At 35.1% G+C, this 26,422-nt stretch overlaps 4 protein-coding genes and 1 long non-coding RNA gene across 9 annotated transcripts; 2 read left to right on the forward strand and 3 right to left on the reverse strand.

Moving 5' to 3' along the window:
- Positions 1-691: 691 nt before the first annotated feature.
- LOC116134976 lies at positions 692-3,312 on the reverse strand. Its single transcript, XR_004128825.1, has 3 exons — positions 3,051-3,312; positions 2,863-2,946; positions 692-1,163 (listed from the first exon to the last, which is right to left on the reverse strand). It is a non-coding gene; the product is annotated as an uncharacterized LOC116134976 (long non-coding RNA).
- A 180-nt stretch (positions 3,313-3,492) lies between these two features.
- On the forward strand, positions 3,493-10,574 carry LOC116134834 (uncharacterized protein slr1919). Its single transcript, XM_031420481.1, is given in 17 exon segments — positions 3,493-3,794; positions 4,409-4,535; positions 4,621-4,861; positions 5,081-5,122; positions 5,454-5,525; positions 5,661-5,796; positions 5,942-6,099; positions 6,951-7,035; positions 7,729-7,846; positions 7,848-7,951; positions 8,118-8,178; positions 8,180-8,251; positions 8,544-8,547; positions 8,670-8,819; positions 9,419-9,679; positions 9,811-10,080; positions 10,234-10,574. Coding segments are annotated over 17 exon segments (2,208 nt in total). The 5' UTR covers positions 3,493-3,736; the 3' UTR covers positions 10,483-10,574.
- Positions 10,575-11,415: 841 nt separating this feature from the next.
- On the forward strand, positions 11,416-17,172 carry LOC116134869 (probable protein phosphatase 2C 59). The gene is made up of 9 exons (XM_031420544.1): positions 11,416-11,735; positions 11,927-12,174; positions 13,618-13,745; positions 14,450-14,548; positions 14,645-14,803; positions 15,541-15,627; positions 15,736-15,827; positions 16,257-16,331; positions 16,581-17,172. Exons 2-9 carry the CDS (start codon positions 12,089-12,091, stop codon positions 16,737-16,739), a joined length of 885 nt encoding a protein of 294 aa, XP_031276404.1. The 5' UTR covers positions 11,416-11,735; positions 11,927-12,088; the 3' UTR covers positions 16,740-17,172.
- A 1,764-nt stretch (positions 17,173-18,936) lies between these two features.
- Positions 18,937-20,369, reverse strand: LOC116134868 (zinc finger protein CONSTANS-LIKE 4). Its single transcript, XM_031420543.1, has 2 exons — positions 19,563-20,369; positions 18,937-19,456 (listed from the first exon to the last, which is right to left on the reverse strand). Exons 1-2 carry the CDS (start codon positions 20,241-20,243, stop codon positions 19,130-19,132), a joined length of 1,008 nt encoding a protein of 335 aa, XP_031276403.1. The 5' UTR covers positions 20,244-20,369; the 3' UTR covers positions 18,937-19,129.
- A 2,144-nt stretch (positions 20,370-22,513) lies between these two features.
- LOC116134870 (ADP-ribosylation factor 1-like) lies at positions 22,514-24,749 on the reverse strand. 5 transcript variants are annotated; one of them, XR_004128818.1, is made up of 6 exons: positions 24,605-24,749; positions 24,475-24,513; positions 23,943-23,961; positions 23,109-23,220; positions 22,890-22,981; positions 22,514-22,666 (listed from the first exon to the last, which is right to left on the reverse strand). XR_004128818.1 is itself a non-coding variant. In XM_031420546.1 (6 exons), exons 1-5 carry the CDS (start codon positions 24,705-24,707, stop codon positions 22,894-22,896), a joined length of 312 nt encoding a protein of 103 aa, XP_031276406.1. In that variant the 5' UTR covers positions 24,708-24,749; the 3' UTR covers positions 22,514-22,666; positions 22,890-22,893. The 5 variants fall into 5 exon arrangements, 3 of the variants coding, with proteins under 3 accessions (XP_031276406.1, XP_031276408.1, XP_031276407.1); XM_031420546.1 differs by having other exon boundaries at positions 22,890-22,932; XR_004128819.1 differs by having other exon boundaries at positions 22,601-22,640.
- Between the last annotated feature and the right edge of the window lie 1,673 nt (positions 24,750-26,422).

The following is a 26,422-nucleotide window of genomic DNA, read 5'->3' on the forward strand; positions in this document are numbered from 1 at the left end:
TTTTCTTCCCACAACAAAGATAGTCACTAAACTAATTCTACTAAATATAGGTAACCACTAGATTTTGACATAATATAATAGCTGTCACCATTATTATATGTCTAAATGCTATCAAATAATTAAAGCCTCAATTACCCATATTTGAAAAATTATGAACCATCCAAAGTGTAGATTTACTCTATGCCCATAATAGAAGGTAGTGAGAGGTCAAGCGCTTCAAATTCAGTTGATCTTTAGTCAACCCCCACCCGTCCTACCATGTATGAACCACTGTAGAGAGGTCTGCCCCTTGCTTGTGGAAATTTTATTTTAAGTAATCTTCTTGTTAAAGCTGAGAGCTAAGGACTACAGTAGAATAGCAGGATTTTTGTCTACTTTTTGATGGAACGGTGAGGAATATTGATGAGACTCAGTAAATGAGCAAGCTTTTCCTTTCCCTTTATGTTTTCTTTTTCTTCACCAGATAACCCTCAAAAGGTCACCCACAAGCTTATCTCATATACTAGATTTTCGTCCAACTGTTTCACCCATCATAAATCATCATATACCACCTAGTATATCGCTTTGAAACTAACCAAGCACTACAATTCGACCATGGTGCAGACATCTTCAGTTGTGCACCTTTTCGAAAATAAAAATTCATTCTAACTCAATGTCATCTCTACTTCACTAGGAGTTGCTCATCACGTTTATAACACTAAGCATGTCAACAGATTAAAAACAATTTCAGTGCACAAGTAGAATAAATGTTTACAATTATCTCTGATAATTACTTTAAACTGGAAAATCAAGTAAACCAGCTCAATTCATATGATCTCCAAACCTAGTCCCATTAAATCATGTGATTACTATATAGAACTACGAAAAGTTATACATGTGCACAAGTGCATGCATGTCTTGGGTAAACAACAGAAAGACCAAAGATAACACTTGGACCATTCTGCCTGTTTTTATGTATAACAGCAATGATAAGTGAGCAATTCAAGTGAGTATACATGAAGTCAAAGCAAGATCCTCCAAAGAAACAATGTACAGACAAGGAATAAGTAGCACAATCTGATACAAAGAGAACTTAGCTCCACAGAAGAGAATTGCAGCCTGTTACAGTGTTGTAAAAACCCTCTCTAGATAGAATCATACTCAGGATTGGATGAAAGAACTTCCTGTAAACATAATGTAAAAATATAGTTGGTTCCAATCGCTTGAAGATTAAAGTAGCTGAAGAGTCTAATTTTTGCATGGTAATGAGGTCAATATTCTTTGTACCAATTCCAAGAGATGGTAATTGTTAAAGAGGGAGGAGGGAGGGCACATATCCAAACTTTACACCATATCAATGTTCACAGAATACATAACTCAATTGAGACTAGAAATCTAGTTTCTGGTATTCTTTATAGGTGTTTGACTTAATTTGATTAGATACACAGTAATTATAAATCTATCTTTAATGAGAATAAAGGGAGAAGAGAGACATGGTCCCATCCATGGTTATAAGAAGAAGAGGGGAAAAAATCAATGAAATCTAGAAACAATAATATGTATCACAACTAAAATTTAATAGCTAATGTGATTCTAGGTTTCACTGGAAAAGTAGCTTCTTCAAGCTTTAGACAAATTATTTCATAACATTTTATCAAGAGTTACGTTGTGAACTTTCCTCTTCGTACATTTCCAATAAGTATTCCAACAAATTCATGAATAAATATAAATTTATGGAGACTAGTATCCAGTTTTTGGCAGTCTTTATAGATAATGGACTTAGTTTGATTAAATAAACAGTAATTATAAATCGGACCTTGACGGAAATAAGAGAGAAGTGACCATATCAAAATCCACAGAATGCATAACTTAATTGAGACTAGTGTTCCGACTTTCGTATTCTTTATAGACGATGAACTCAGTTTGACTAAATAAGCAGATAAATCCATCCTTGATAGGAGTCCAGAGGAAGTGAAACACAGCCCCGTTCATTGTTACAAATTTTTTTATAAAAAGTCAATTAAATTAAGAACCAACAATTCTGTATCACAACTAAGACTCAAAACCAATGTGGTTGTAGGTTTCGTAGAAAAAAGGGCTTCTGCATGCTTGAAACAAAATCATTTTGTAATGTTTTATCCAGAGATATGGAGTAGACTTTCTTCTTCATAATGTTTTATCCAGAGATACGGAGTAGAGTTTCTTCTTCATTTATTCAAATAAGTAATCCCACATACTTATTCAAAGTAACACAGACCAACAGTTAATCATGCATCTTACGTTAACATATTATCATGTCCATGTGAAAATCTTGAGAAATTCAAAACTTTGATTTTCAATATTTTTATCTTAAGTAAATAATGTTCACAAGCAGTTATCATGAAAATGAAAATAAGAGCCATTGAATTACTACCTCTACCAAGCTTATTAAGAAAAATATCACCAATTTCATATCGGATCATGCAACATAAGAGCTTGATTGGTGGTAAAAGTAACTGAAACAGCACCAACTCATCAGGCCTCTTAGGCCAACCATAGTTCTTAAAAGTATGAAAAATATCTTGAAATTAAAATCATTTCAATTCTTGAAAAGTAATATCAACAAGCATAATAGCATTAGAAGATAATGGTATAACCAATGGAAATTTCAGTTTCTTAGTTCTGTTACAAATCAACACGATAACTTAACCAAAATGGCAATCAGCATTCGAAGAACAATCAAATTTTACATAGATCACCATTTTAAACCAAGCTCACTATCCACATCCAAGCTTATTAGCAAACCAAACACGAAGCAAAAATCAATTAATATTCAAGCTTAAACAGCTTGAATTTAGTACGAAAAAAATAACAAAAACGCAATTATTAAATGGTAAAACAAACCTTTCTCTATATTGAAGTGTAGGTTTAGTGAGCCTTTCGTCGCTGAGGCTGTCTTTCAGTAGCTAATCTATAAATCCAGTAAACCTAAATCATGTAAATACCAAAGAAAAAAAACAGATCAATGATCTATTTCGATGAAATCTAAAGAAGTTCATTGCTAATTAAAGTGGAGTAATTATCGAGAGTACCAAAGCGAGGACATGAGCAGCAATTAATAAAACGACCATGTATGGCACCAAGTCGAGGAACCATGGCCGCAAAAGCTGTTGCTCATTCGCCATTTGTCGAGTGAAAGCTTGAAATAGAAATTTTAGAACGAGAACAAAGGGCCGAATAGGACAATGCGCAGTACGCCCTACCTTAAAAAGGCCCTAGTTTTGAAATTCACTCAACCAAGAAAGCTGAAGCTACCCATTTTAGACGGGCGGTTAGGTTCCTCTAACTCTAAGTGGTTGGGTCGGGTCTATGCTAACCTTAATATATATATATATTTTTTTTTATGATAAAATATCATACCTTAAATTATAAATTATATTTTAATATTTATCACTTACTTTCACGTATATTTGACGACATAATGACACTACAACAAAATCAGCTCCCCGAATTGTAAATCTCAGTGAGCGAGGCAGTAGCTTGGTGTTCGCTGGAGGCGCCATCTAGCAATACGTGTCATTATACTATTAATTCTCAAACATAACCGTACTCTCTTAGTCTGCCTCTCAGTACTCGTCCTTTACCGCTTCATATTGCTGAACAGACTTTTACCACTGGCGCATTTTAACAAACAATTTCTGCGCACTGGATATTTCCGATGGTGCTTGAACTCAACTACTCCATACATTTCGTTTCATGAACGTTACAATTTTAGCCAATGAGGAATGTCTTTGCGAGTCTCAACCGTCGTCGCCGCTTCATATTGCCTTCCACTAGTAATGCTCCTCATTTTCACTCTTTCTTCAAGTCTTTTCTAAATTATCATTATTATGTTTATCATCTTTTGCCTTTCATTTGATAGCAGAGAAAGTATTGTTAAATTAGAGGAACCGTAGATTACGTTTCTATTTTCAGTTATCTAAGGCATGACTGAGAGTCTGAGACCAAATTATAAATAAAGAAACGCTGAATGTGTGATCATTTTCATACTCTTTTTTTTTTTTTTTTTATCAGGAACCAAAAAGATGAGTGGACTGAGTTGAGTTCATTAATATATTAGCTTTTGCTTTTACTGCTTCTTCTTTATTTTGATTTTGTATACTTCTTTTTTTTTTAAAAAAAAATTCAAGCATTGCGATACTTCGTTGTCTTATTTTTAGTTTGGTTATTTAAGATATTCATTAGCATTTCGTTTTATTTATGGACTCACTTAGATTTGTGGTAACTACATCGCGAGAGATTTAATGTACCTTCTGCTTGTAATTGGTTGAAATAGTAACTACCAAAATTTAGTCATGTATATAGTTGTGCATTATGGAGATGTATTGGTTTGATATTCCGTGCATGGAGACCTGTAGGTTTTATTTTTACCAATTGATTCCTCGTGCAGCTTTACCTCGTTGTAGCACCTTTAAATATGATTTACAGAAATGTTTAGCATTGGAAGATCTGGAATACATTGGATTTGCAAGAAGAGAGGATTTTTGGTTTCCATCATACTGTTGGCAAAAAAAATTGTAAGTCTGTGGCATCTTCAATAGGTGTAAATATGTAGCATTTAGTTCCATGATTGTGTGATTAAGCTTAGTTAGCTTTGCGCAGATATTCTACGACCAGTGTTCATGGTGAAAGGCCATCGGCAGAATATGCAAGGTGGAGAAAGGAATCACTGGAAAGTAAATTTGGGGTTGCTCTTGGAGCTTATAGCTCCGAAAAAGCTTCCATTGCTTATCGTTTTGGTCCATTCTTGGCTTTGTATAGAGCAGCAATCATCTCATTCCATGTTTTGAAGTTGACCATTTGGCAATTCTTCATTCATGACATCAATAAGCGTGCTGTCATGGTAATTGCTTATAGTTTTTGTTCTGAAAACTAATACTGGTTTGATAAACCATATGTTTGAATTTCTTTTAGTACAATCTTAGGATGGTTGAGGCAGTAAGATTACTAGCTATGACATGTGAAATTTTACTGGCTATGATATGTGAAATTTCTAATTTGATTGTGGAAAGACAGAACCTTAAACTTTGAAATTTACTGTAATTTGTGCGATTCATTGCAGTTTTGTGAAACCCTAATCCGCTTGGGGCCTTTTTATATCAAGGCAAGTTTCTTTTTTCTTGTACAATAGATATGCTGATAGTTCTGACCAGAGTAATTGTTTTCTTTTCATGTTGAAATTTTTCTTTGAACTCCTATGACACATTTGACTTGGAACTTTTCTCCTTCCTCCAATAAACTCAACTCAGATATGTAAGCTTCTGTATTTTCTTATTTTTGTTTCTTAATATCAATTCTCCCATGTATGATGGCTGCGGAATGGAGTGAGGACAAATGGTTTACATGGATAGAGTATGTTAATGCATTGGTTTGTTCTCAAACTTCTTTTGGAAAAAAATGCAGAAGTTTGATCTAATCTTATATAAAATTCGCAGCTTGGGCAGGCGCTTAGCACAAGACCAGATATATTGCCAACTGTATATTGCCAAGAGCTTGCTAAGTTACAGGTTTGACAGCTTTCTAATTAGCTTCTTTACTAGTTCATTATATCATCAAACTTTTTATTCTTACATGACATGATTCTTTTGCAGTTTCCTTGTTTCTGTTATTCTTATAGTCAAAAACTTCTCTTTTACTGCCAGGACCAAATACCCCCATTTCCTACTGATGTTGCAATCAAATCTATTGAAACTCAGTTGGGTGTTGAAGTTTCAAAATTTTTTGCTGATATTAGCCCAGAGCCTATCGCAGCAGCATCGTTGGGACAGGTGTATAAAGGTTCGAGAGTCTTTTGATAGGAAGGTTATATACCTTCAATCTGTTTTTATTGTTATATTTCTCTCTGTTATGCATTGATTTGCACAGTATAATCTTTGGTGAAACTCAAGGTAAATGTATCCTTTTGTCACTTCAAGTCTTGCAGCTCACTTGCATTCTGGAGAACTGGTAGCTGTTAAAGTACAGAGGCCTGGTATGTTGCTTTCATTGACCCTTGATGCTCTGTTATTTAATATGATTGGGGGTCAATTAAAGCGATTTGCTAAGGCCCGTAAAGATCTGTTAGTTGCAGTGAATGAGATGGTGAGTATTTGTACCTCTAGTGTATAAACATTTTGCCTATATTATAATGATTTCTGTTGTCATTTGTGAATTTCGACATTTGTCAAAAATGTTAAGAAGTCTATCGCTGCAAAAATCATGCATTAGATACTTGAAAAGTAATGGAGGCACCATGTGCTTCAAATATTCTGAAGGAATTTGTTAGATAAGAAGCAGTAGTTTGAGGTTCTTATTGTGGATGACTTGATTGTGGCTTAATAGATGGAATGTCAAGTGTTTCTGGCCATATGCTATTAGACCACTCTGTGATGTCACTTCACATTCACCACCTTTGCAAGACATAGTACCCATTTTGTTATAGCTTGAAGAGCTGGAGAAATAAATCACAGGTTTTATACTTGTGTTGGGTAATGGTAATTGCATTGGAAGTATTTCTAAGTAATAATTAAGTTTCAATAACTAATTTAAGTGATGCTAAACTACCATATATCTAAAAAGAATTAGATAAATTTGCTGTGAAAAGTAATATTTTAAAATATGCAGAAAAATGGCTGGGAAAACTGGTTTAATTATAAGAGATCAAATGCTGAAATAAATTTGATTACATTACATGGATTAAAATGAATTATTAGTGACCCAGACGAGGGTCTATAGATCTGACATCGTCTTTATTATTGTATGATAGTTCATGTGTCCCATGTATCTCTATTAGAAACTTAGAACTAAATAAGGTTATAGATATCTGGAGAAATATTGGGTCATATGATCTATAACTGTTCTTTTTCATATTGGTTTCTCTAGCTTTCCATTACATTTTCTTTAATGTGATGTGCATCCTTATGGACATCTTCAGGTCTCTCTTGAATGCACAGGTAAGGCACATGTTTGATGAAATTGATTACATACAAGAAGGGAAAAATGCTGAACGTTTTGCTTCTCTTTATGGTTGCTACCCATGTAAGTTCTTCCACCTGTTGTAGTTGCTGCATTTTTTTTTGTAGTTTGCATGAGTTTTGATTTGATATATTTTCCGCTGTGAGTTAGAATCCTATGTGGATACTGAAGTCATGGTTTATATTTAACACTTCTGCCATTTACATGAGGCTGCATGGTTGACTGAAATCATAGTATATAATTTGAAACTTTTGAAATTTATGTTAGGCTTCTTAATTGACTAAGCATCTCTTGTTCAGCCCATCTCAAAACATTTTTACCTGTATGCCATGTTCAGAAAGCTGATAGATATCTTGAAAGCGGCTTATCTTGTATTGTATTTGAGAGGCTAATTCTTCTCCTTCCTCTTTTTTTTTTTTTTTTTTTTTTTTTTTTTTTTAAATTTTAATGGTTAAGGAAAAGTTGCCAAGATAAATATGCACTTGGGATTGTATTACTGAAGACGTATGCCATTTTTGAACCACAAAACTTTTTCCCCTTTTTAAAGTTATATCAAGTGTTGGGCTGCTGTTTTTCTCAGAAATCATTGTTTTGGATGGGGTTCTGGGTGATTGACACTTTTCTTCAGCCTACTTTTATTTTTCTGGGTGATACACCCTTCCCACTTTGCATGTCTGAAACTGTTAAGTTTTGTTTCCATACACTCTCCGTAAAGCGTGGAGGTAAGGTTTATAAATTGCTCCTTATGGTTGACAGGTAATGAACAAAAGAGAGATAGAAAAGCTTCTGGTCCAAATGCTTTTAAATCCAAGAAAGGGAACTGTGTTAAAGTACCAAAGATACACTGGGAGCTTACACGAAAGCTGTTCTTACAATGAATGGATAGATGGAATTAAGCTTACAGATGAGAGGGGCCTGAGGAGGGCCACTTTAGACAGGAGGAAACTAATCGACCAGGTAAAACATAATAAGCTCCCTCATTAGCTTTTACAAAATTCATGTGTGTGTGTATTTTCTCTTGGTGTGCACTTTAAATACTTTCGGTGAGTTTAATATTGTGCATGGTCTCAACTCAAGTACATGTGACGTAACCTAATTTAATATTTTTTTTATTTGGCTTCATAGGGATTATACGCTCTTTAGACAGTTGCTTGAGGTAGGATTTTTCCATGCTGATCCTCATCCGGAAATCTTGTTGCCATTGATGAGGATCCATTGCCTATTTTGACTTTGGAATGATGGGTGATATTCCTCGTCATTATCGAGTGGGCTTATTCAAGTTGTAAGGCATGTTTGAATGAGAATCTACCATGGAAGTTCTGTCAAATGAATTTTTGTTGTGTATTTAATTTTTATTTTTATTTTCATTTTCAAGATATCTTATTGTAATATGCAAATATACTGCACGTTCTATGACATGATATGATATAAATGCATTGAATGGATCCTAAATGTATGCAGTCTCCCTTTTCCAGTATCTAATTCCTTTGGAAATGCAAACAATGTTATTGTTTTCCTTTTGTTTTGGTTTTCTTTTCAAGTTCTCTGCCATTAAAATTGGACGTCTGCAGTATTGTCAGTAGTTCTCATTATTGAAATGCTTTCTTCTCTATATGATGATGCTGGATGTAGTTGTGCTGTGCTATTCATTGCCAGAGGCCCTGAGATCATGTATGTGTTGATTCTGTCTCTTTCAGCTGGTGCACTTTGTTAATCGTGACTCCCTGGGTTTGGCAAATGACTTTCTTTCTTTGGGATTTATTCCTGAAGAGGTTGATATACAATCTGTTGCAGAGGCATTGCGTGCATCTTTTGGTGGTGGAACTCGGCAATCTAATGATTTTCAGGTTTGTTCTTGTAGTTTCTGTCCCTTTTTATTTTGAATTGTAAAGGGGTTGTACAAGTCACCCCAGTTTTCTCTATATGAATAAAATCAGCATAGGAGTTTTAAGCACATCAAAGGATCCATCTCTATTGTTACACTCTGCAGAATCAGGAATAATCTGTATTTATTATAAATGATAGAAGTATGTGATAAAGCTGTACTGCCACTTGGTGTTTAACTTCATTTTTTTTTTTTTTTCAAGTTTAAAATTCTTTTTGCTTCTAACATTGCCAATTCAAATGTGGAAATATATTTTCTTCAATAATTAGTAATGTCAATCCATATGTTGTGCACAGTTTTGTTCTATCATCTTATTTTTATGCTTTAAAAAAAGGTGTGTATGTTTACCGGATCACCCACTGGCTTGAGTTTTATGATCAATACTATTTGGATGCATCTTCACTCCAACAAATGAGTTTTTCAGCCTGAGCCTTATTATGGTTGTCGGTACATTTACAATCAGTATCTTACTGATGCTTTAATACTGAAAAGTGAATGTGAAGGTTCTGTAAATTCTTGAAGTAAATAATGACGCTCCTAATTTTTTTGTTTGGAATTCAGGGAATAATGGAGCAACTATATGATGTTATGTACGAATTTAATTTGTCTCTTCCCCCTGACTATGCCCTGGTGATAAGAGCTCTTGGTTCACTAGAGGGCACAGCTAAAGTTCTAGATCCTGATTTTAAAGTTGTTGAGAGTGCATACCCTTTTGTCATAGGAAGGCTTTTGGCTGACCCAAATCCTGATATGAGAAGAATTTTACGGGAACTTCTCATCCGTAATAATGGTTCGATTAGATGGAATCGACTAGAGCGTCTGGTAGGTCATCTTTCCTCTTTATTTTTTTCCTTTTTAAAATTTTAATTATGTGGAGACCAGTTCACTTTACACTGGACCAGTACGTGCTAGCTATTTCAGATAACATTTGAAATGAATCCATCTTCTTTCAGATATCTGCAATATCTGAACAAGCATCTGAGTCATCTGGTGATTCTGAAGATAATATTTCAAGTCCGTTGGAATGGAAATCATTTGACATGCGTGCTGTTGTTTCTGCCACTGAAGATCTTTTACTATTTATTTTATCTGAAAAGGGTCAGAGGGTACGGGTGTTCCTGCTCCGGGATATTCTTAGTGCAGCTGATGCTTTTTTGCAGGTGGAAGTTTTTGGTTGCATTTTGGATGAGAAAACTAAAGCAAGGAATACTCAGCGGCCTGAGGTTTGAATAATTTCATCTTATTAATTTCATTTACAGTCCCCCTGCCTAATTATCTTTGTGGTCCTTATTTAAACAGAGACTATGTTGAAGACTCAGAAAGTAGGTACTGAATTTGTAGAAATGTTATAGATGCTGTATTTTCATATCTTGCAGGGGCAGGCAATGGTCACAAGGGTGGTTAATGGGTTTCAATCTCTCTGGCGCTCGGTAGAATTGGCTCCAGAGGTGTGGACAGCAATGTTCATCCGCATGGCGTTGAAGCCAGAGGTGTATAAATTCAATATAGACATCATTTCTGCGTTACTAACGCATTTAAGCCACAAATTTCCAGAGACTTTGTGGCTCTCTCTATCAAGACTGCTTCACAAGGTGGTGAAAAACCATAGCTCTAGCAATTTATAAGCCTTTTTTCTCGGGGGCCATGTGCCACCTTTACAGTCATTAATATGCTTTTAACAAGTTCTTTCGTAACCTATTTTGTCTGGTTTGCTTAATAGTTTATTATTTTCCCTGGCTTGGGCAACGAACCTGAATACACACTCAATTGTAAAAAGCAAAAAATAAGTGAAACATCGAACTTCTACAATAAACTAAACTAAAACTCAGGAATTGAGTCTGGTAGAGAATTAATTGTGGAAAATTAAACAAGAGAAAAATGTCTTGACCAGTCAAATGTAATAAATTGAACTTGATATGGGTGCCACGTGGTAGTCATGAAAATATTGATTAAAAAAAATGAATCAGCTTTATTGCCATATGGCATGTCTTATTGACACACTACATTGCCCATGATGGAAAGGAAAAGGGTGCAAAAAAAGAAGCTTGAATAGTGAGTTCAATTAGCAAGATCTGGCAACATCTGTAATTTAATCATTCTTAGTTACATTTGTGGAGACAAGCAACGATGGTAAGAGTGCACTCAATGATTTGGCCAATTGGTGATTCATATTATTCTTCTTTTTTAATCTTTGGCCTTATTTGATTTGGACTGATTTAGATTTATCGATTAGCGATGATATAAGCCTACCAAATATGTAATTACTATAATCCATTTGTTTAAATACCTAATTAATTACTCAGTCAACACTTGTCATCCCATTAACCAAAAATTAGGATTACTTAAATTAAATTTAAATTATTTGAAAGTCAATATTTTGTTAGTTCCCCTTTGATCAGATTCGGATTAACTGTTAATTGCAGAGGGGAAATTGACTTTGTACATCACAATTAAACCGAATGACGCTACAACTCTTCTGCATGTGTGCCACGTGTCAGATACAACCACCGCATAAAGACGATTCGCTGTTTTCGTTTTGGCATTGACTCAGTCCTATCGTAAACTTGAATTGCGCTACAGCGACCCGTATTACTACCACCTCTCCCCCATTTTTAGCATGAAGCAACTAACCTACTTTGTTTCTCTTTAAGGCAAAACCAAAACCTCAATTCCAATTTTTTTTTCAAAAAGAAAAATTATTTTTATTTGATTTTTGTTGTGCTTGCGTCTTCAATCCACAACAAACCAAAACTGAAACCAACATGAAACAGAATTGATTTCTCTCTCTCTTTCCTTTTAACGCCTTTTTATTTAGCTCTCTCTATCTCTAATATTCTTTCTCACTGTTATGGCATTTCCTTTCTCTTATCTTCTTCAGGTACTCTCTCTCAATTTACTAGTAATCATTTATGTCACTACCAATTTTGTTTTATCATATTTTGCTTTAATTAGCTGATTTTTTCTGAATGTGTTTGATTAAATTTGGATATAAAATTTTGTAACACGTGATTAAAATCAAAGGATCTGTGTATTTCGTTTTAATTTTTGGTTGATTTTGTTAACGTGCAGGTTCAGCTTGATAATTCGTGAACTTTGAAATGATCTGACGAATGTACAAATACAATCAGCTTTAAAGACTAATAACAAACACTGTCGTTAATTTTACTTTTAATATTATTTTCTTAATTTTCATCAAAGAGTGCGGTCAAACTGAAATTGTGAGCAAAAAACATGGGCTATCTTAACTCAGTCTTGTCGTCTTCGAGCCAGGCTCAAGTTCATGCTGATGATGCGCCTGTTACCGGCGGCGGCTTTAGGTTTATTTCTGATCTTTGATTAGATCTACAAATTGATTTGATTGGCTTATTTGTTGATTACTTGCTATATTTGTTAATGTCCTGCAAATGGTATGATTTGGCTTTGCATGTTAATTACCTGTGATGGTGTGTCAAATTTCATGCATTTATTGTGAATTATGAATGTTGATGTCTTGCTTATTACTAATTATATGCTGTATATTATACCTTTACAGACTCCTGTTTAATTCAGGGGTTATATGTTCATTTTGTTAAAATATACTTTACGTTTTAGCTGAACCATGGAATAGATCTCGGTTTTATGGGGTTTTATAGCTTGTGCTCTTGATTAAGGAGCAAACATTAGAAACCTAATGAAACTAGAGGGAAACAGCATGAGGGGAAGTTCATTGTGGGAATTGTCAGGATTTTATTTGTTGACTTTTTTTGGGAATTTTGTCGGTTGCAAATTATTGCTGTTTGAAGCTCCATGAATTTGGAAAGGTTTGACGTATGGTCTCTTGATTTTCTGTTCCTTTTGTCCATTTTGCTGACGCTTCTCATGTTACATCATTTTGCTGTTCCTTTTTGCAATTTGTTGATATTTGACATAAGAGAAACCCGTGTTCAAATTGCATTTTGTCGTGTTGGGCGTTTGAAAGTCACCCTTTGTTCCCTATTTTCTTGGTTTTGCTTAATTCCATTTTGTTGTGGAACACTAGTATGTCGCGCTCTAAATAGGAACACGTCATGCTGTGTTAAACAAAATATTAGTTTTTAGCTTGTTGTATTTCTGACTTTATATATCCAACAAGCAGTTTTTGAACTTTTCGGTTGTGTTGAACATTCTAGCTAAGAAAGCCATGGTACTGGCGTATGATCGGACATGTGGCTTTGAAAACTAGATGTTTCATTAAATTTTTGGACATGATTTTTGACTGATGAAAATTTGTTGTCTGAAAGTTACCTACATATTTTTCGCTTATAAAAAGTATAATAAATGGTCATTTTGTTTGTGACTGTAAAATTACTGTATAAAACTCCAACTGTTTCTTAGTGATGTTTGGCTCTTGCAGATTGCTGGACTTCCATAAGTGAAAATAAAATTGTAATGTAAAATTGTTTGTATAACATGAAACCTTCTTTTCATTTTGAAGGCCAAAATTCCTTTTGAGACTGTATACCATAATCACATTAGCTGTAAGATTTTCTTTATAGTTTATCATGATGTAATTCTGCTTTACCTAGGGTTGTATTTTCTTTCAATTGAGCAAATATAACTCAGTCAAACACTACCCGACTTGAGCTTGGCTCAAGATGAAAATTAGAGAATTCTTCAGTTGGTTTATCTTGAAACTGCTATGAAATATGCGAAGGAACTCAAAATATTGGGCAATGTTATCTGAGAGTTATAGGGCACAATATGTTACTGACCCTTAATGTGGCATGTTTTTATGACTACAGTCAAAATGGAAAGTTCAGCTATGGATATGCAAGTTCTCCAGGGAAAAGGTCTTCAATGGAAGACTTTTATGAAACAAGAATTGATGGTGTTGAAGGAGAGATAGTTGGTCTCTTTGGAGTTTTTGATGGTACTCTCTCTCTCCCTCTTTTTTAACTGGTAGTACTATCAAAGGCGTTGGTGTCATAATATGATAAAATTACTTTTTCTAGTGTAATATGCCCTTACAATTGAGAGTTATGAAACTAGTTTACATCAAGTGTAAAGTGCACAAAAGTTTGTTGTCTTATTGAATATTAACGGTCAATCGTCACTAATCAGCTGGAGGTAAATCTCCTCTAATTTTTGGCATGAGATGAAGATTATATTGATCTTTGAGTTTTGTATTGCAATTATATACAAGTATTTTCTAGTTCTAGTTTTGTTAACTTCTTGTTTTCATCCTTTCTTTTGTACTGAGGATAAGGTCAGTTATCTTTTTCCATCTAGATGTTTTAATTTCTATTGGAGAGGTTTGGCTGAAGGGATTTTATGCAGATTCTTGTATTGGGTATTTGCTACAATGTAGTTGCAGTACTTGAAGCCATCCTCGAGGTCTGTTTTTGGCTTGGAATGAGGGATTCAATATTGGTAAATTGTAGATTGAATGCCAAGGTGGTTTCTACTCTAGGATTAATTTTTATTGCTTGGTGTCTCATGCCTTGCCACGGCCTTGTAAAAGTGGAAAGCCATGTGATAATGGCTATTTGTATATATTTCTCACATTATTTCTCCTTCATGTTTTTCAATAATCTGGTTTTGAAAAATTTGTAATGCTCCAAATGGTTGTTCCAGGTCATGGGGGTGCACGAGCTGCTGAGTATGTGAAGCAAAACCTTTTCAGTAATCTGATCCAGGACCCAAAGTTTATCTCTGACACCAAATCAGCTATAGGTTAGTAACTTCGTACTCTTCATGTATTTATATGACATTACTTGGTTATTCATCAAACTGAATTCTTGTTTTTCTAAAATTGTTCCATCCCTGCAGCTGACGCATACACCCGCACAGACTCAGAATTTCTGAAATCAGAAAATAATCAGAATAGGGATGCTGGATCAACTGCTTCCACAGCCATCCTTGTTGGTGATCGTTTACTCGTTGCAAATGTCGGAGATTCCAGAGCTGTTATATGCAGAGGTGGTAATGGTAAGACACTGAAACTTTGATTTGTGTTGGTCCTTTTGCTTTTCTGAAGAAGCTTAAATCTTTCTGATTCATCGTGTCACTATCACGAGCTTGGGTTTCAAAGTGAGAGTTCCTTCCAGATTTGTTTTAAGTGTTGTTTTGATGGTCTATCTTTCTCATTGTGTAATTTTTTTAAATAAGTTGTGAGTCCTATGTGCTAGCCTTTATTATGTTTTTTTCTTATAGGCATCATATGTATCTATGCATGTAGAATAATGTATGTATGCAAGTGAATACATACCTATATATACACACAGCAACATGTCTACATATGTAGATTTATTATCATGTGATGAATAAGTTCAGTAGTTAATAATTTCAATTTTTATATGGAAAAAGAATCTTCTTTCACGACCTACCTTTCTCAAACCTACAAAACTTTTGTGGACCCACCTCTCCCTCTAGAAATCAAAATGCAAGCCATGAGCTTCAGCTTCCCCTGGGTTTGATATATATATATATATATATATAATCACTGTGCATTGATTGCGATTAGTCTCTTGTCACTAGAGTGTGAATATCTTGTTGCAATTGATTAGTTATTTGGCTACTTTATGGTTGTTTATGTAATTATAACAACAATAAAGTCGAACTTTGTGCTGTTTCATAATTTTGGTGGAGAATTGTTTGATAGCCATTTTGCTACAGTGTTCAATTACTACATTATTTACTTCTGCGAAAATTGTGATTTTCTGCAGCTATTGCTGTATCTCGAGATCACAAGCCAGACCAATCTGATGAACGGCAACGGATTGAGGATGCAGGTGGATTTGTGATGTGGGCTGGTAAGTACATTTAACTAAGAATCGTTATGTTTTCTGACCCCACTTCCCTCCTCTCCACCCGCTAAGTACCTAAACTTTTGGTATTTATGACTGAAATTATGTGAACAGGAACTTGGAGAGTGGGAGGTGTTCTTGCAGTTTCTCGTGCATTTGGTGATAGGCTTTTGAAGCAGTATGTTGTTGCTGATCCTGAAATTCAGGTCTGGTTACTAATTAGCTGATATATGAACCAGAAGATGGAACTGGTCGAGTTTTTGACTATTTATTAAATAAGCATTTAAATTAATATTTACTGAATGTATAAAACTGTCATTGTTACTTTTAATGTCTCTGGATTTTATATCTTAAGTTCTTCAAGGATGGGGAAAGTGGTTGAAGACTCTAGACAGGATCCTGAAATGCAGAAAATTAATTTGAACATTGCCGGAGTATCTTTGGTTTCTAGATCCTTAATTTGAAGAATAATCTTACAATCTGACCCAAAAAAATTTTTTGCTCAAGTCATGATTTTAGACCTGGTTTTTGTGTTTGAAACGTCACTTTGCTGACTGCTCTTATTTTTTCTTTATCTGTCTCCTCCTATGTTTTGTTTGCACATATTTAGCTACTGACATCTCTGAAAATTTCAGGAGGAAAAGATTGACAGTTCTCTTGAGTTTCTTATCCTTGCTAGCGATGGACTGTGGGATGTTGTCACGAATGAGGTTTGCAATAATTCTTTTTCTTTTTAATATAATCTCATTTTCCCTCTTTGATGACCCTTAATTTGGTAGAGTTTGTTTTCTCGACTAGTTTGATTCATATTGACATGCATTGTCTTTGAACTTGTTTTAGGATTTTATGCTTTTATTGTGAAACAGTAGTACACAATCCATTTGACTTTCAAGACAATTTAAATGATAGATATATTTCTTGCTTCTAACTTTGATCTTCTGCTCTTATGGTTTTCTCAGGAAGCTGTTGCAATGATTAAACCAATCCAGGATCCAGAGGAGGCGGCAAAGAGGTTGATGCTCGAGGCATATCAGAGAGGCAGCGCAGATAATATTACTTGTGTTGTTGTTCGCTTCTTTGCCAATCAAGATGGTTCATCTCTTGGCGGCTCTGCATAAACGCCGTTTCCCAGCTACTGCTGGACTTTGTTTCTTCTCTACCTGGGTGCAATAAATGCTTGGTAGTCTACAGTTGGTCATAGAAAAACTACAGTTCTCGTACCGTACCGTGTAAGTTTTAGAAACGCAAACAAACTTGCGGGGCTGGTGATGTGTATTACATATTATCAGTCTCTAAAATAGATGTACCTCAGTTTAGCATCTGTTTTTGGTTCATGAATGTATGTAGCTAGAAATGTGTATGTATGAATGTGTAAAGAGTCTTAAGAGTGAAGTTTTAATTTCCCATGTTGTAAATGTAGTTGAAGCCTCTTTTTTCTTGCTCTTATTGCTTACGTTTCTAATTTGCAATTAGGCTTTCTTCTTTGAGGTTTGATTGACTGTTTAAAAATTAAAACCTGGGCATCACCATTGATGTGATGTTTGAGATCTCTTTCTGTGCCATTGGCTTTCTGTTTGAAATGTGAAGCAAAGGCAACCCCGCAGCTTACTTCAAAATATTATATTTACCAATAATATTGAAAGCTACGACTTTAAACTCTTTTCATTGTTTAGATGAACAAAGATCGATGTTGTTAAGCTATGAGACCATAATTTCAAAATACAAAATCATTGGGAAAATGGTTTGGTTTTGGTTACCTGACTTGAACATGATGGCCTGACCATCTTATGACGTTCCGATGTGTCTTTCTCAAAGCAAAACAGACAAGGATGAATATCACAATCACACCCTAAACAAAGATCAAAATGGTTAGATTGTGGTCAGATAGTAAGATTTTACCTGGGTTATCTGAATTCTGAAGGTCTTGTAACTTACTTGGCTCATTACCTTTGTAAGGTGTTCAATAGACCCAAAGATTAGTGGAGATATACGTTACCCAAACACTGTGATGATAATAATAATAATAAAAAACCGAAGGTCATATTTGCTTAAAACCTGCATGCAAACATGAAGAAACATACAGCAAAAAGTAAAGGAAGAGAGAGCACTCGGAGTATGAAACAGTATTGTCTCGTCAAGGCAATTCTGCCATTACGAACGACAAGCGAACCAAAATATTCTCATCATTATGCTTCTTTTTTAAGTTATTTTTTTATCCAATCTCCATTTTAGAAGAAACACACCCATTCAAAGAGAGAGAGAGAGGGAGGGAGGGAGTTGCCTCTGTGCAATATGAAGTGGTGGGTATTGCATAAACTTATATACTGATGAATGGAGACTCTTTTCAGTTTATTTAATTGTAATTGGCTGGAAAAATTGACATGCATTAACATTATATATTTACCCGTTGCTTTCTTTAGTTTATTTAATTGAGTAAACGTACTTGGGTACCAAGAATCCCTGGAAGCCTTGACCTTTGCCTTGATTGCCAAGGTTTGGAATAATTTTATTTTAAGTAACCAAATACTATTTAATTGAGTAAACGTACTTGGTTGCCAAGAATCTCTGGAAGCCTTGGCCTTTGCCTTGATTGTCAAGCTTTGGAATAATTTTATTTTAACCAACAAAATACCTACTCACAAAAGCTGAAAAGGGAAGGAGACAAGCAAAAGTTTCACAAATTTTACACTATGCCAAAGCTATTTATGATGTCCGACTCTTGACCGTCGGCATAAATTGTTACCATTTGAAAAAGCGGAGGAATCCAAAATTTAATTTTGTTGCCTGAAACTCTGATCCGTTACCCATTTTTTTCAAGTGTTCATCTGTTATTCCACTTTTGCAACATGATTGCTCTTTAAACAGAACTGTTTAGAGCTCAATGTCTTTGGATGGACTTCAGATTTCTTCCCGTCTTTCACTGCTGTCATCGGCAAAATAAAATCATGTTGCGTAAGCTTGTTTGCACAGTTCAATTTGTCATCTTCTTTCCTTTTCAGAGGATCAATCATCAACCCCCTTTCTGCTTTCCATGTCTGTAAATGAAATCTCATCCTGACCTAAAATTCTGAAAAGCCCAGCACAAAACTTCCAATAAAACTCTTACCCAATTTGGCATCACCATCACACATCTCACAACGCAATCTAACTCTTTTAATTCACCATTCCCCATTTTCTACCGTTTACCAAACACCCAACTCAGGTCATTTTCAATATCACCAATCGTCAAATCACTTTACTTATACAATTAATATATAATTAACCGTATTACCGTCACCAATTAGCTCTCAGATTCTGATTCTTAAGCTATTAAAATATTGTTAATCAAAGAGAAGAGCTTTCTCAGCCCAGTACATTAAATTAAAAGTTCATTACAAAGCAAAAACTCCATTACTACCAAATCGACGGTCCACACTCCATCGATCAAACATCTCAACTACTTTATATACATAAAACCAAAAATAAAATTAAAATTAAAACATGGATTTATTACAAAATTCACTTTAAATTAGTAGGACGGAACGACGCCGAATCCGTACATACTACTGTTGCTACTACGATCAACTTCGACTTCCGTGTCTATACGCTTCGCGAACCTTCCTTTGATTCTTGGCCTCATCTCCGCGTACGCTTTTCTTGATGCGTACCGTATCGTCTTCTCAAACTTCCGATTCTTTCTCTTCTCTCTGTACCTCAACACACGTGCCTCCCTGTCTGCTGATGAAAGCTGAACCGTCTGATTTGTTGACTCCGTTCCTCTGCTGTACGGATTCGATATGTCCGTCATCGCACTACCATCTGGCACCACTCCAACGTCCAGTGATGACGATGATACCTGCATCCCAAACCACACCGTCACCGTCACTTTTCATTTCTTTGTTTTTTTAAAATAAACATGTCAAATTTGTAATAAAAAATTATATTAAAAAAAAAAAGCTTACACTGTGACTGAGACACTGAGTGTTGTATCCGTAGCCAAAAGATTTGGAGCCGGAAAAATCCAGGTCAAAGCAGTGGTCGTTAACCAAAGGAGCATGAACGTTTTTGCTTTGCACAGGGACAACTCCATCAGTACCTGAACTGTTCTGTTCTTGGGCCTCAAGTTTCGGATCCACAGGCCCAAATTCCAGATCCAGATACGGATCCATATCCGAGAACGCATACTGGCCAGTGTTCATTTCAGGGCCATCCTCAACCACCTTCGGGTTTGGCAACAACCAGGAAGCTGCTTCAGCCTCCTCCCTGCTGACATCGCCTCCCTCCACGTCATCAAAGTAACGATCGTCGTCCATGAAGTTGACGACGCCGTTATGTTTGACGGCGGAGTTCACGGAGTCGTAGAAGGGAGTGACTGGTACACGCTCATGGCGACGAGCCAGGGGATTAGCCGAGTGTATGTCGCGGTCGCACGTGTCACAGAGGGCAGCGGCGTCAGCCTTGCATGTGACGTGCGCTGGTGCATGTTCACAGACCTCGCACACCCGGACTCGCGCGTGGCGAGACGCGAGCTTGTTGGCCGCGTGGATTTTGGTGTCGCAGTTGACACATAAAAAAGCGGAGTCCGCCCGGCAGAACAGAGTGGCCGTGGCGGATTTGCAGGAGTCACAGAGCTTGGATGCCATTTCAACTCAGTGAGTCACAGTTTAGTTAAAAGGTAGAGAGTCTGCTGTGGGTCGCCCCTCTATTATTATTACAACACACTATCACGAGAATACAGTCCCCTCTGCGTCTTTGTGTGTACTTGGCTAGCTGTTGTTAACAGTTGTGTCCATGTATGGGTCTATCTAGTGGGACCAGGGAGATCTGGAGATCCACCAATGGATGAGAGACACGTGGATCAGGCTTAGCCGAAAAAATGGATTTTATTGAAAAAATTTGGTGAGTTTAATATGGGGAGTTGTCAACAGTCAATGTTGGAGGTGGGGACCACGTTGAGGGTGTGGTTGTAATTATGGTTAAGGTGTTTTAGTACTGAGATGGGCAGCGGGGGTCGGTGGGACCGTTGGGACCCAGTGGGTTTGCCAAGTTGGCGTTCGAGATGGACCTGTAGAGTGTTGGTGGTCACGGCTAGATTTATGGATAACTTATGTAACGTAGACGGACGAGATGATCCATCATCCATGCGTTGCGCCTCTCTGTAGTAAGACGTCCCTATCGGTGTTTCTGCTTTGATTTTGATTTTTGATCATCAATATTCAGGAGTTTATCGTTACAATTGCTTGATGTTTGGGCCTCAATAAGTTGTCTCAAGAAAGGTTGGTTAAAACCATCATTAGATTATTAGATACATAGAATGAAAAAGACTTTTGAATGTATTATTTAAGAGATCTTGAATTCGATTCTTTTCGATTTTTAATAAGGATGACCATTGAAAGGTTTATCTAATTGTTAACTTCAAAGTTTCGATTTTTAATAAGGCTAACCTATGAAAGGTTTATTCAATTGTTAATTTCAAAGAACCGAGAGATTAGTTAATAAGATTGGAAGATTTATCTAATCATTAACTTCAAAACTTTAAGAGATTGTTTGAGATACACACAAATTAGTCACAACGCTCTTAATAAAAAACATAAAAATAAAAGGAAGATTGGTCAAGGACGTTTGACCAAAACCCAACCATATGTTATAACTTATAACAGTGACCTATCTTAAATCCGTTTCTATCTTTAGAAAAGATAAGATGAGCATACCACAATATGATCTGTTGAAGTTGGATGGTGCAATGTGAAAGGGTTGGCACCAACAGTACTTGCGTATTCTCTTATCTTTTTTAAGTTATGGCCTCTTGGGCTTAGGCTTGAGTGCGATAGCCCCACACGATTACATTTACGCCAAGGGTCTTAAAATCCCATTACGCATTTATACGTGGCCGAATGCAGTATTGACTCTATTCAAATAATTTAATTCTTGCAAGGAAAAAAGAATATTAGTTGGTTATATTATAACTGGAAGATGACAAACTGCTACAATACTATGCAGAGCAATGCTCATCAACACTATCCTACTCTAGCCCATAACGTCTTAAAAAAGGGAAAAATAAGAATAGAATATGCATATTTCTCACTTTTCATTTCGAAAATTACATCTAAATGGCTGTGGTCAGTCAGCACCTTTCCGCTATAGTTTTCGAGAAGAGTAATACTACACATACATCATTTTTGTACAACATTTCTCATACAATCTAATGTGACAAAAGATGATTGAATAAAAGTTTATTTTTAATTTAAAATCAACCAACCATATTTTGCCACATCAAGTTGTATGGAAAATGTTATATAAAAATGTTGTATGAGTAGTATTATACTTCCGAGAAATACAATTAATATAGGACGGCAAAATTTTAAATAAATGAAATAAATAGCAAAGATATCGGTGCCAAGAATACCAGGCAATGCTAATACCACTTATCAGTAAAATTGCTAAGAAAATTTCCTTGATCATCACTACCCATTTACTGACTTGAGAGTATTACTCAACCTGCAATTTTAGTTATTATCAATCATTTGTTAAACTAATTAAATACCATAGGCAATCAACTAACTCAATTTGCAGAATTGAAAAATTGTGGGAAAGCAGGCAGGTTTCTCTACTTTTAATACATCAATTATATCCAAAACCAAACACATTCACGACTACTCCAAGAATGAATCATACCAGAATCAAACAAAAAGGAATAAATGCATGAAATTCTGTAGACATCAATGTAACGGTAGAGCAGTAGTTCCTATGAAATCGAGGAAGCAACTTAAATGAACAAGAGAGTAACTTAAGCATTTGACAAGGACAAACTACAAAGATCTAGCAACACTAGTGAAGTCATTTTATAAAATGAATTCAGTCATTAATGCAAATGCCAGTAATTGCAACAGTCAATAGAAAACTGCTTACCACTCCAAGCCCTCAAATAGCCCTTCACCCTTGACAGCACAAGTTTTAAAGATGGCCCACTGGCAATTTTTCATTTTGGGCAACTCCAAAGCCTCGCTCACAGCAGCAGCATCAAGTGCATCAGGGAGATCCTATTCATGTCAAATATGCTTTTAACCTTAAGAAAATTACAAAAAACAATGTTGAGAATCCTGTCGGCAGAATATTACAACCATGAGCAAACTGAACTTGGCACTTCCCCCTTCACTATGTCTGGAGAATGGAAAGACCTGTTTAGGTCAGCTAGCCTCACAAACCAATCTCTGACCATAACTGATACAACCAACAGAACATAAGACATTCAAAATATATCATTAAGAATGGAGGAGAAAATTTGTGACCTGCTTATTTGCAAAAATGAGGGCAGCGGCACCTTTCCGTCTCCTACTCAACAGTTAGAAGACATTAATCAGCCATCCGACAGCCCATTAAGCTTACAAAAAAGACAGTCACATTTCAATCACATGCAATTATGAGATATATGAACATATTCATACCAAACCTAATACAACTAATGCATGATAATATACTTCATAATCATGTATTTTCTACGATAATACCTCCAAAATTGAATGAAATTCCTCTTTGGCAATTAGAATTCTATCAGTATCACTCGAATCAACAACATAAATCACCGCATGAGTATTTGGGAAATAGCATCTCCAATATGGCCTGCAAGACAAACAATACAGCAAACAAAAATTCAACCCAAGAAACATGAGGGGTAGCTCTTTGGAGTTACATGCCCTTTAATTGCATGCCAAATCACTAGTAAGCAAGCAACAAATGTACATCATCAGTGGACAACACATACACAACTCCTAGAGGATGGTGACACAAATGGAGAAAGAACAATAATGAATAGAACACCATCAATCAATACACAATAACCAAAGAGAGTAGAAAATACATAACAAGATCATACTTGTCAATATCAACATAATATCTGTAGAAAATACACAATAACTATGGTGACCACACACAGAATATGTTTTGATAGTAGCAAATGCCGTAACAGCAACTTAACTCTTGTACCAGCTTATATTAGACATCTCTAAGAACTCTATTTATATAACAAGCTAAAATTGTTACTCATCTAGAATAATCATGTTTCGAATTCCTCAAGCTAACTGTAATGATAATAATAAGTCCTGGCACCAATGCCAAAAGACAACATTAGTGTTCATTAGCATCTCATGGTGTAGTTCATAATTAAAGAAGCTTTCTGCTTCAATGTCACATCAACTGCATGACATTTTGAGAAAAAGCATGATTAGCAATTCCCAGAGTTGATGTGTTCACATCGTCAGCCAATATATTTCTAAAGATGTAAAATGCAAATACAGCATATATAAAAATCACTTCAAAGAAATTGAATGAAGCAACAAAGTTACCTGATACTGGTCAGCCCACCTGTTGCAACAAACCAAAAGTCCAACTGAGAGAAAAATTAACAACTGAAATATGATAATCAAACAGTTTCCGTAAACTTACAACCCAACAAAAGAAAACAAATCATGTTAGTGTTAAACTGAACAATGGTCCAAGAAAAGAATTAATCAATCACATTTAAACAAAAAGAACACACTCTAGTATCCATTTATATAATAGTTGTTGCAATTAGCAAATGATTGCTAACAAAAAATTCAGAGAGAGCCCAGTTTAATAATTCATGCAAACACTAAATAGAAAAAAATTCATTCCAACTATATTAGTAATTTAATTGCACAAAAATAAAATGATGAACACTTACCTAAATCCCAAACTTGAAATTTGATGTTTTTATACTTTACAATTTCTACGTTAAATCCAATTGCTACATCCAAACAAAACCAAAATTTGCATAAAATGAGCAGCAATAAACACGACCATTCATACAAAATTACGTAATGAAATTAAAGCATTTATAGATTTTCCCAAACCTACTTGGAATTTTTGAGACTACCTCGCCCATTTGAAGCCGATCTGTATCAAACCAAACATAGAAACACATATAAAAATTAAAAAAATATAATACTAATAATAACTCAACGCATATACAGAGTGATAGAATTACAGAGAATTGTAGTTTTGCCGGCATTGTCGAGGCCAAGGACGAGGATTCGAGCTTCTCTGCTGCCGAAGAGAGAAGAAAACATTTGAGTGAATAGAATGCTCATTCTCTTTCGTTTCCAATTACCTCACTTTTTTTGTCATTTGAATGTGTTAATTACTAAGTCAAAATGTTTTATTTCTTTTTTAATTTTTTATTATAACCATTATATTTTTTTATAATTTATCAATATGTTGAAAACATTTTTTTGTACACACCTCAAAATTTATTATTATAATTATTATGCTTCATAAAATCTATAGCATGTATCCTCGCATGAAAATTTTGAACACTTGGAGTTGGAGAGCTGGAGAATGGGCTTGTCACATTTTTCTGCCTTTCCAAACATAGTATATGTATATTTTTTTTTTTCTTGTGCTGACCAAGGGTTACACTTAGATTAATCATTCGGGTCCTAACCTGAAATTAACCATGGCCCATACTCTAAAATTAACAATGGGTTAAACTCTAAGTGGTGACCTTATTAGCAATAGAGAGAAATCAAATTTAGGATTTCTTAAATAATATATTCAAAAGTTCTTATTGTCTCACCCGATCACTCAAGAGTGATTTAAAAATAATATTATTAGCTATATAAAAAAAGTTGTATTAATTAATTAATTAATCACAAAAATCAAAGGACAATTAACTTAATTAGTATACTTAAAAGAAAATTACCACATGAATAATAAGAGTTAACAAAAGTTTTAATTAATTAAACAACACTATTAATTGATTTAGCCCATAACATTTTGATTACAGCAGGTAGATATAAAGGTTGGTTGATTTATTAATACAGAAACATTATTTGATGGAATAAGAACTCAGATCAGAAGATGGTCTTTATATATCGACAGTTTGTATCACTTTCGGGAGCAACAGCAAACATATCGATCCCTGCATACACCATCTGTATTTGGACCTTGCAGCCTGACGCAATTTTGAATGCATACATCCTCTGTGCACTCAAACGCAAAACGAATAATAGGGACCAAGCATGGTTTGTTCTTCTTCTGTCCGAACGTGACTCTACCTGCTCACACCAAAATAACACAGCGAGTTGTAATAGAAAGTCTGTGAATGGAAGGAATTAATTAATATTGACAGATATTTACCGCATGATGAGGTGAAAACCAGAAACAACACAGCGAATATCAGAAAGGAATTGAAAGAACTTCTAGTCATGTTCGAGAATGAAAAATGAAGTCTCTAAAATGGGTTTAATTTTGGACTCTTTGGTGTGATGATGGATTCATATTTATAGGCTAGGGATTAGATATTTAATTAATTTATGTAATATTTCAATATCACGTTAATTATAGGATTTTTTATGGAACAATGAATCCAAAATTAATTTTAAACTATAATTAAATTACTCAAATTGGGATCCCTATTTTGTATAGATATAATCAGTCGTATTATTACATAGTAAGTATTGAATTTTTTGGGCTCTCAATTACATATGTAATAAGGTAAATTAGAGAGATAATTAGATGAAAATACATTAAATATGATATGTAGCTAGTAGATTGAAACAGTAATTGGCCATTTAATTTGTTACTAGTAAGGGCAAATACTCTTAATTACTATCAGGATATTGTGATTGGGATCAGGGTTTTCAGGAGATAGATTATCTGGAGAACTGGAAGAAGATAATTCAGGGTGAACATCCATTGATTTGTGAGCTGATTCTGGCTTTCGGGCCATTATTATCAAATTCCTCTTGTATTCTGGAGTTTCATGTAATAAACTTCTCTTATATATACTTTCAAAAAAATTATT

The sequence above is a fragment of the Pistacia vera genome, unplaced genomic scaffold (assembly GCF_008641045.1).
Source record: "Pistacia vera cultivar Batoury unplaced genomic scaffold, PisVer_v2 Contig292, whole genome shotgun sequence".
In the NCBI taxonomy this organism is placed as follows: Eukaryota; Viridiplantae; Streptophyta; class Magnoliopsida; order Sapindales; family Anacardiaceae; genus Pistacia; species Pistacia vera.

Bases quoted from the DNA above. Each gene is read 5' to 3' on its own strand.
- LOC116134868 (XM_031420543.1), bottom strand. From the start codon at position 20,243: ATGGCATCCAAGCTCTGTGACTCCTGCAAATCCGCCACGGCCACTCTG. The intron at 19,457-19,562 runs GTAAGCTTTTTT...TTTGGGATGCAG, and splicing joins CTCAGTGTCTCAGTCACAGT to GTATCATCGTCATCACTGGA.
- LOC116134869 (XM_031420544.1), top strand. From the start codon at position 12,089: ATGGGCTATCTTAACTCAGTCTTGTCGTCTTCGAGCCAGGCTCAAGTT. The intron at 13,746-14,449 runs GTACTCTCTCTC...TGGTTGTTCCAG, and splicing joins TCTCTTTGGAGTTTTTGATG to GTCATGGGGGTGCACGAGCT. The intron at 14,804-15,540 runs GTAAGACACTGA...GATTTTCTGCAG, and splicing joins TATATGCAGAGGTGGTAATG to CTATTGCTGTATCTCGAGAT.
- LOC116134870 (XM_031420546.1), bottom strand. From the start codon at position 24,707: ATGAGCATTCTATTCACTCAAATGTTTTCTTCTCTCTTCGGCAGCAGA. The intron at 24,514-24,604 runs GTAATTCTATCA...GGTTTGATACAG, and splicing joins CGGCAAAACTACAATTCTCT to ATCGGCTTCAAATGGGCGAG. The intron at 22,933-23,108 runs GTATTATCGTAG...ACTGTTGAGTAG, and splicing joins AATTTCATTCAATTTTGGAG to GAGACGGAAAGGTGCCGCTG.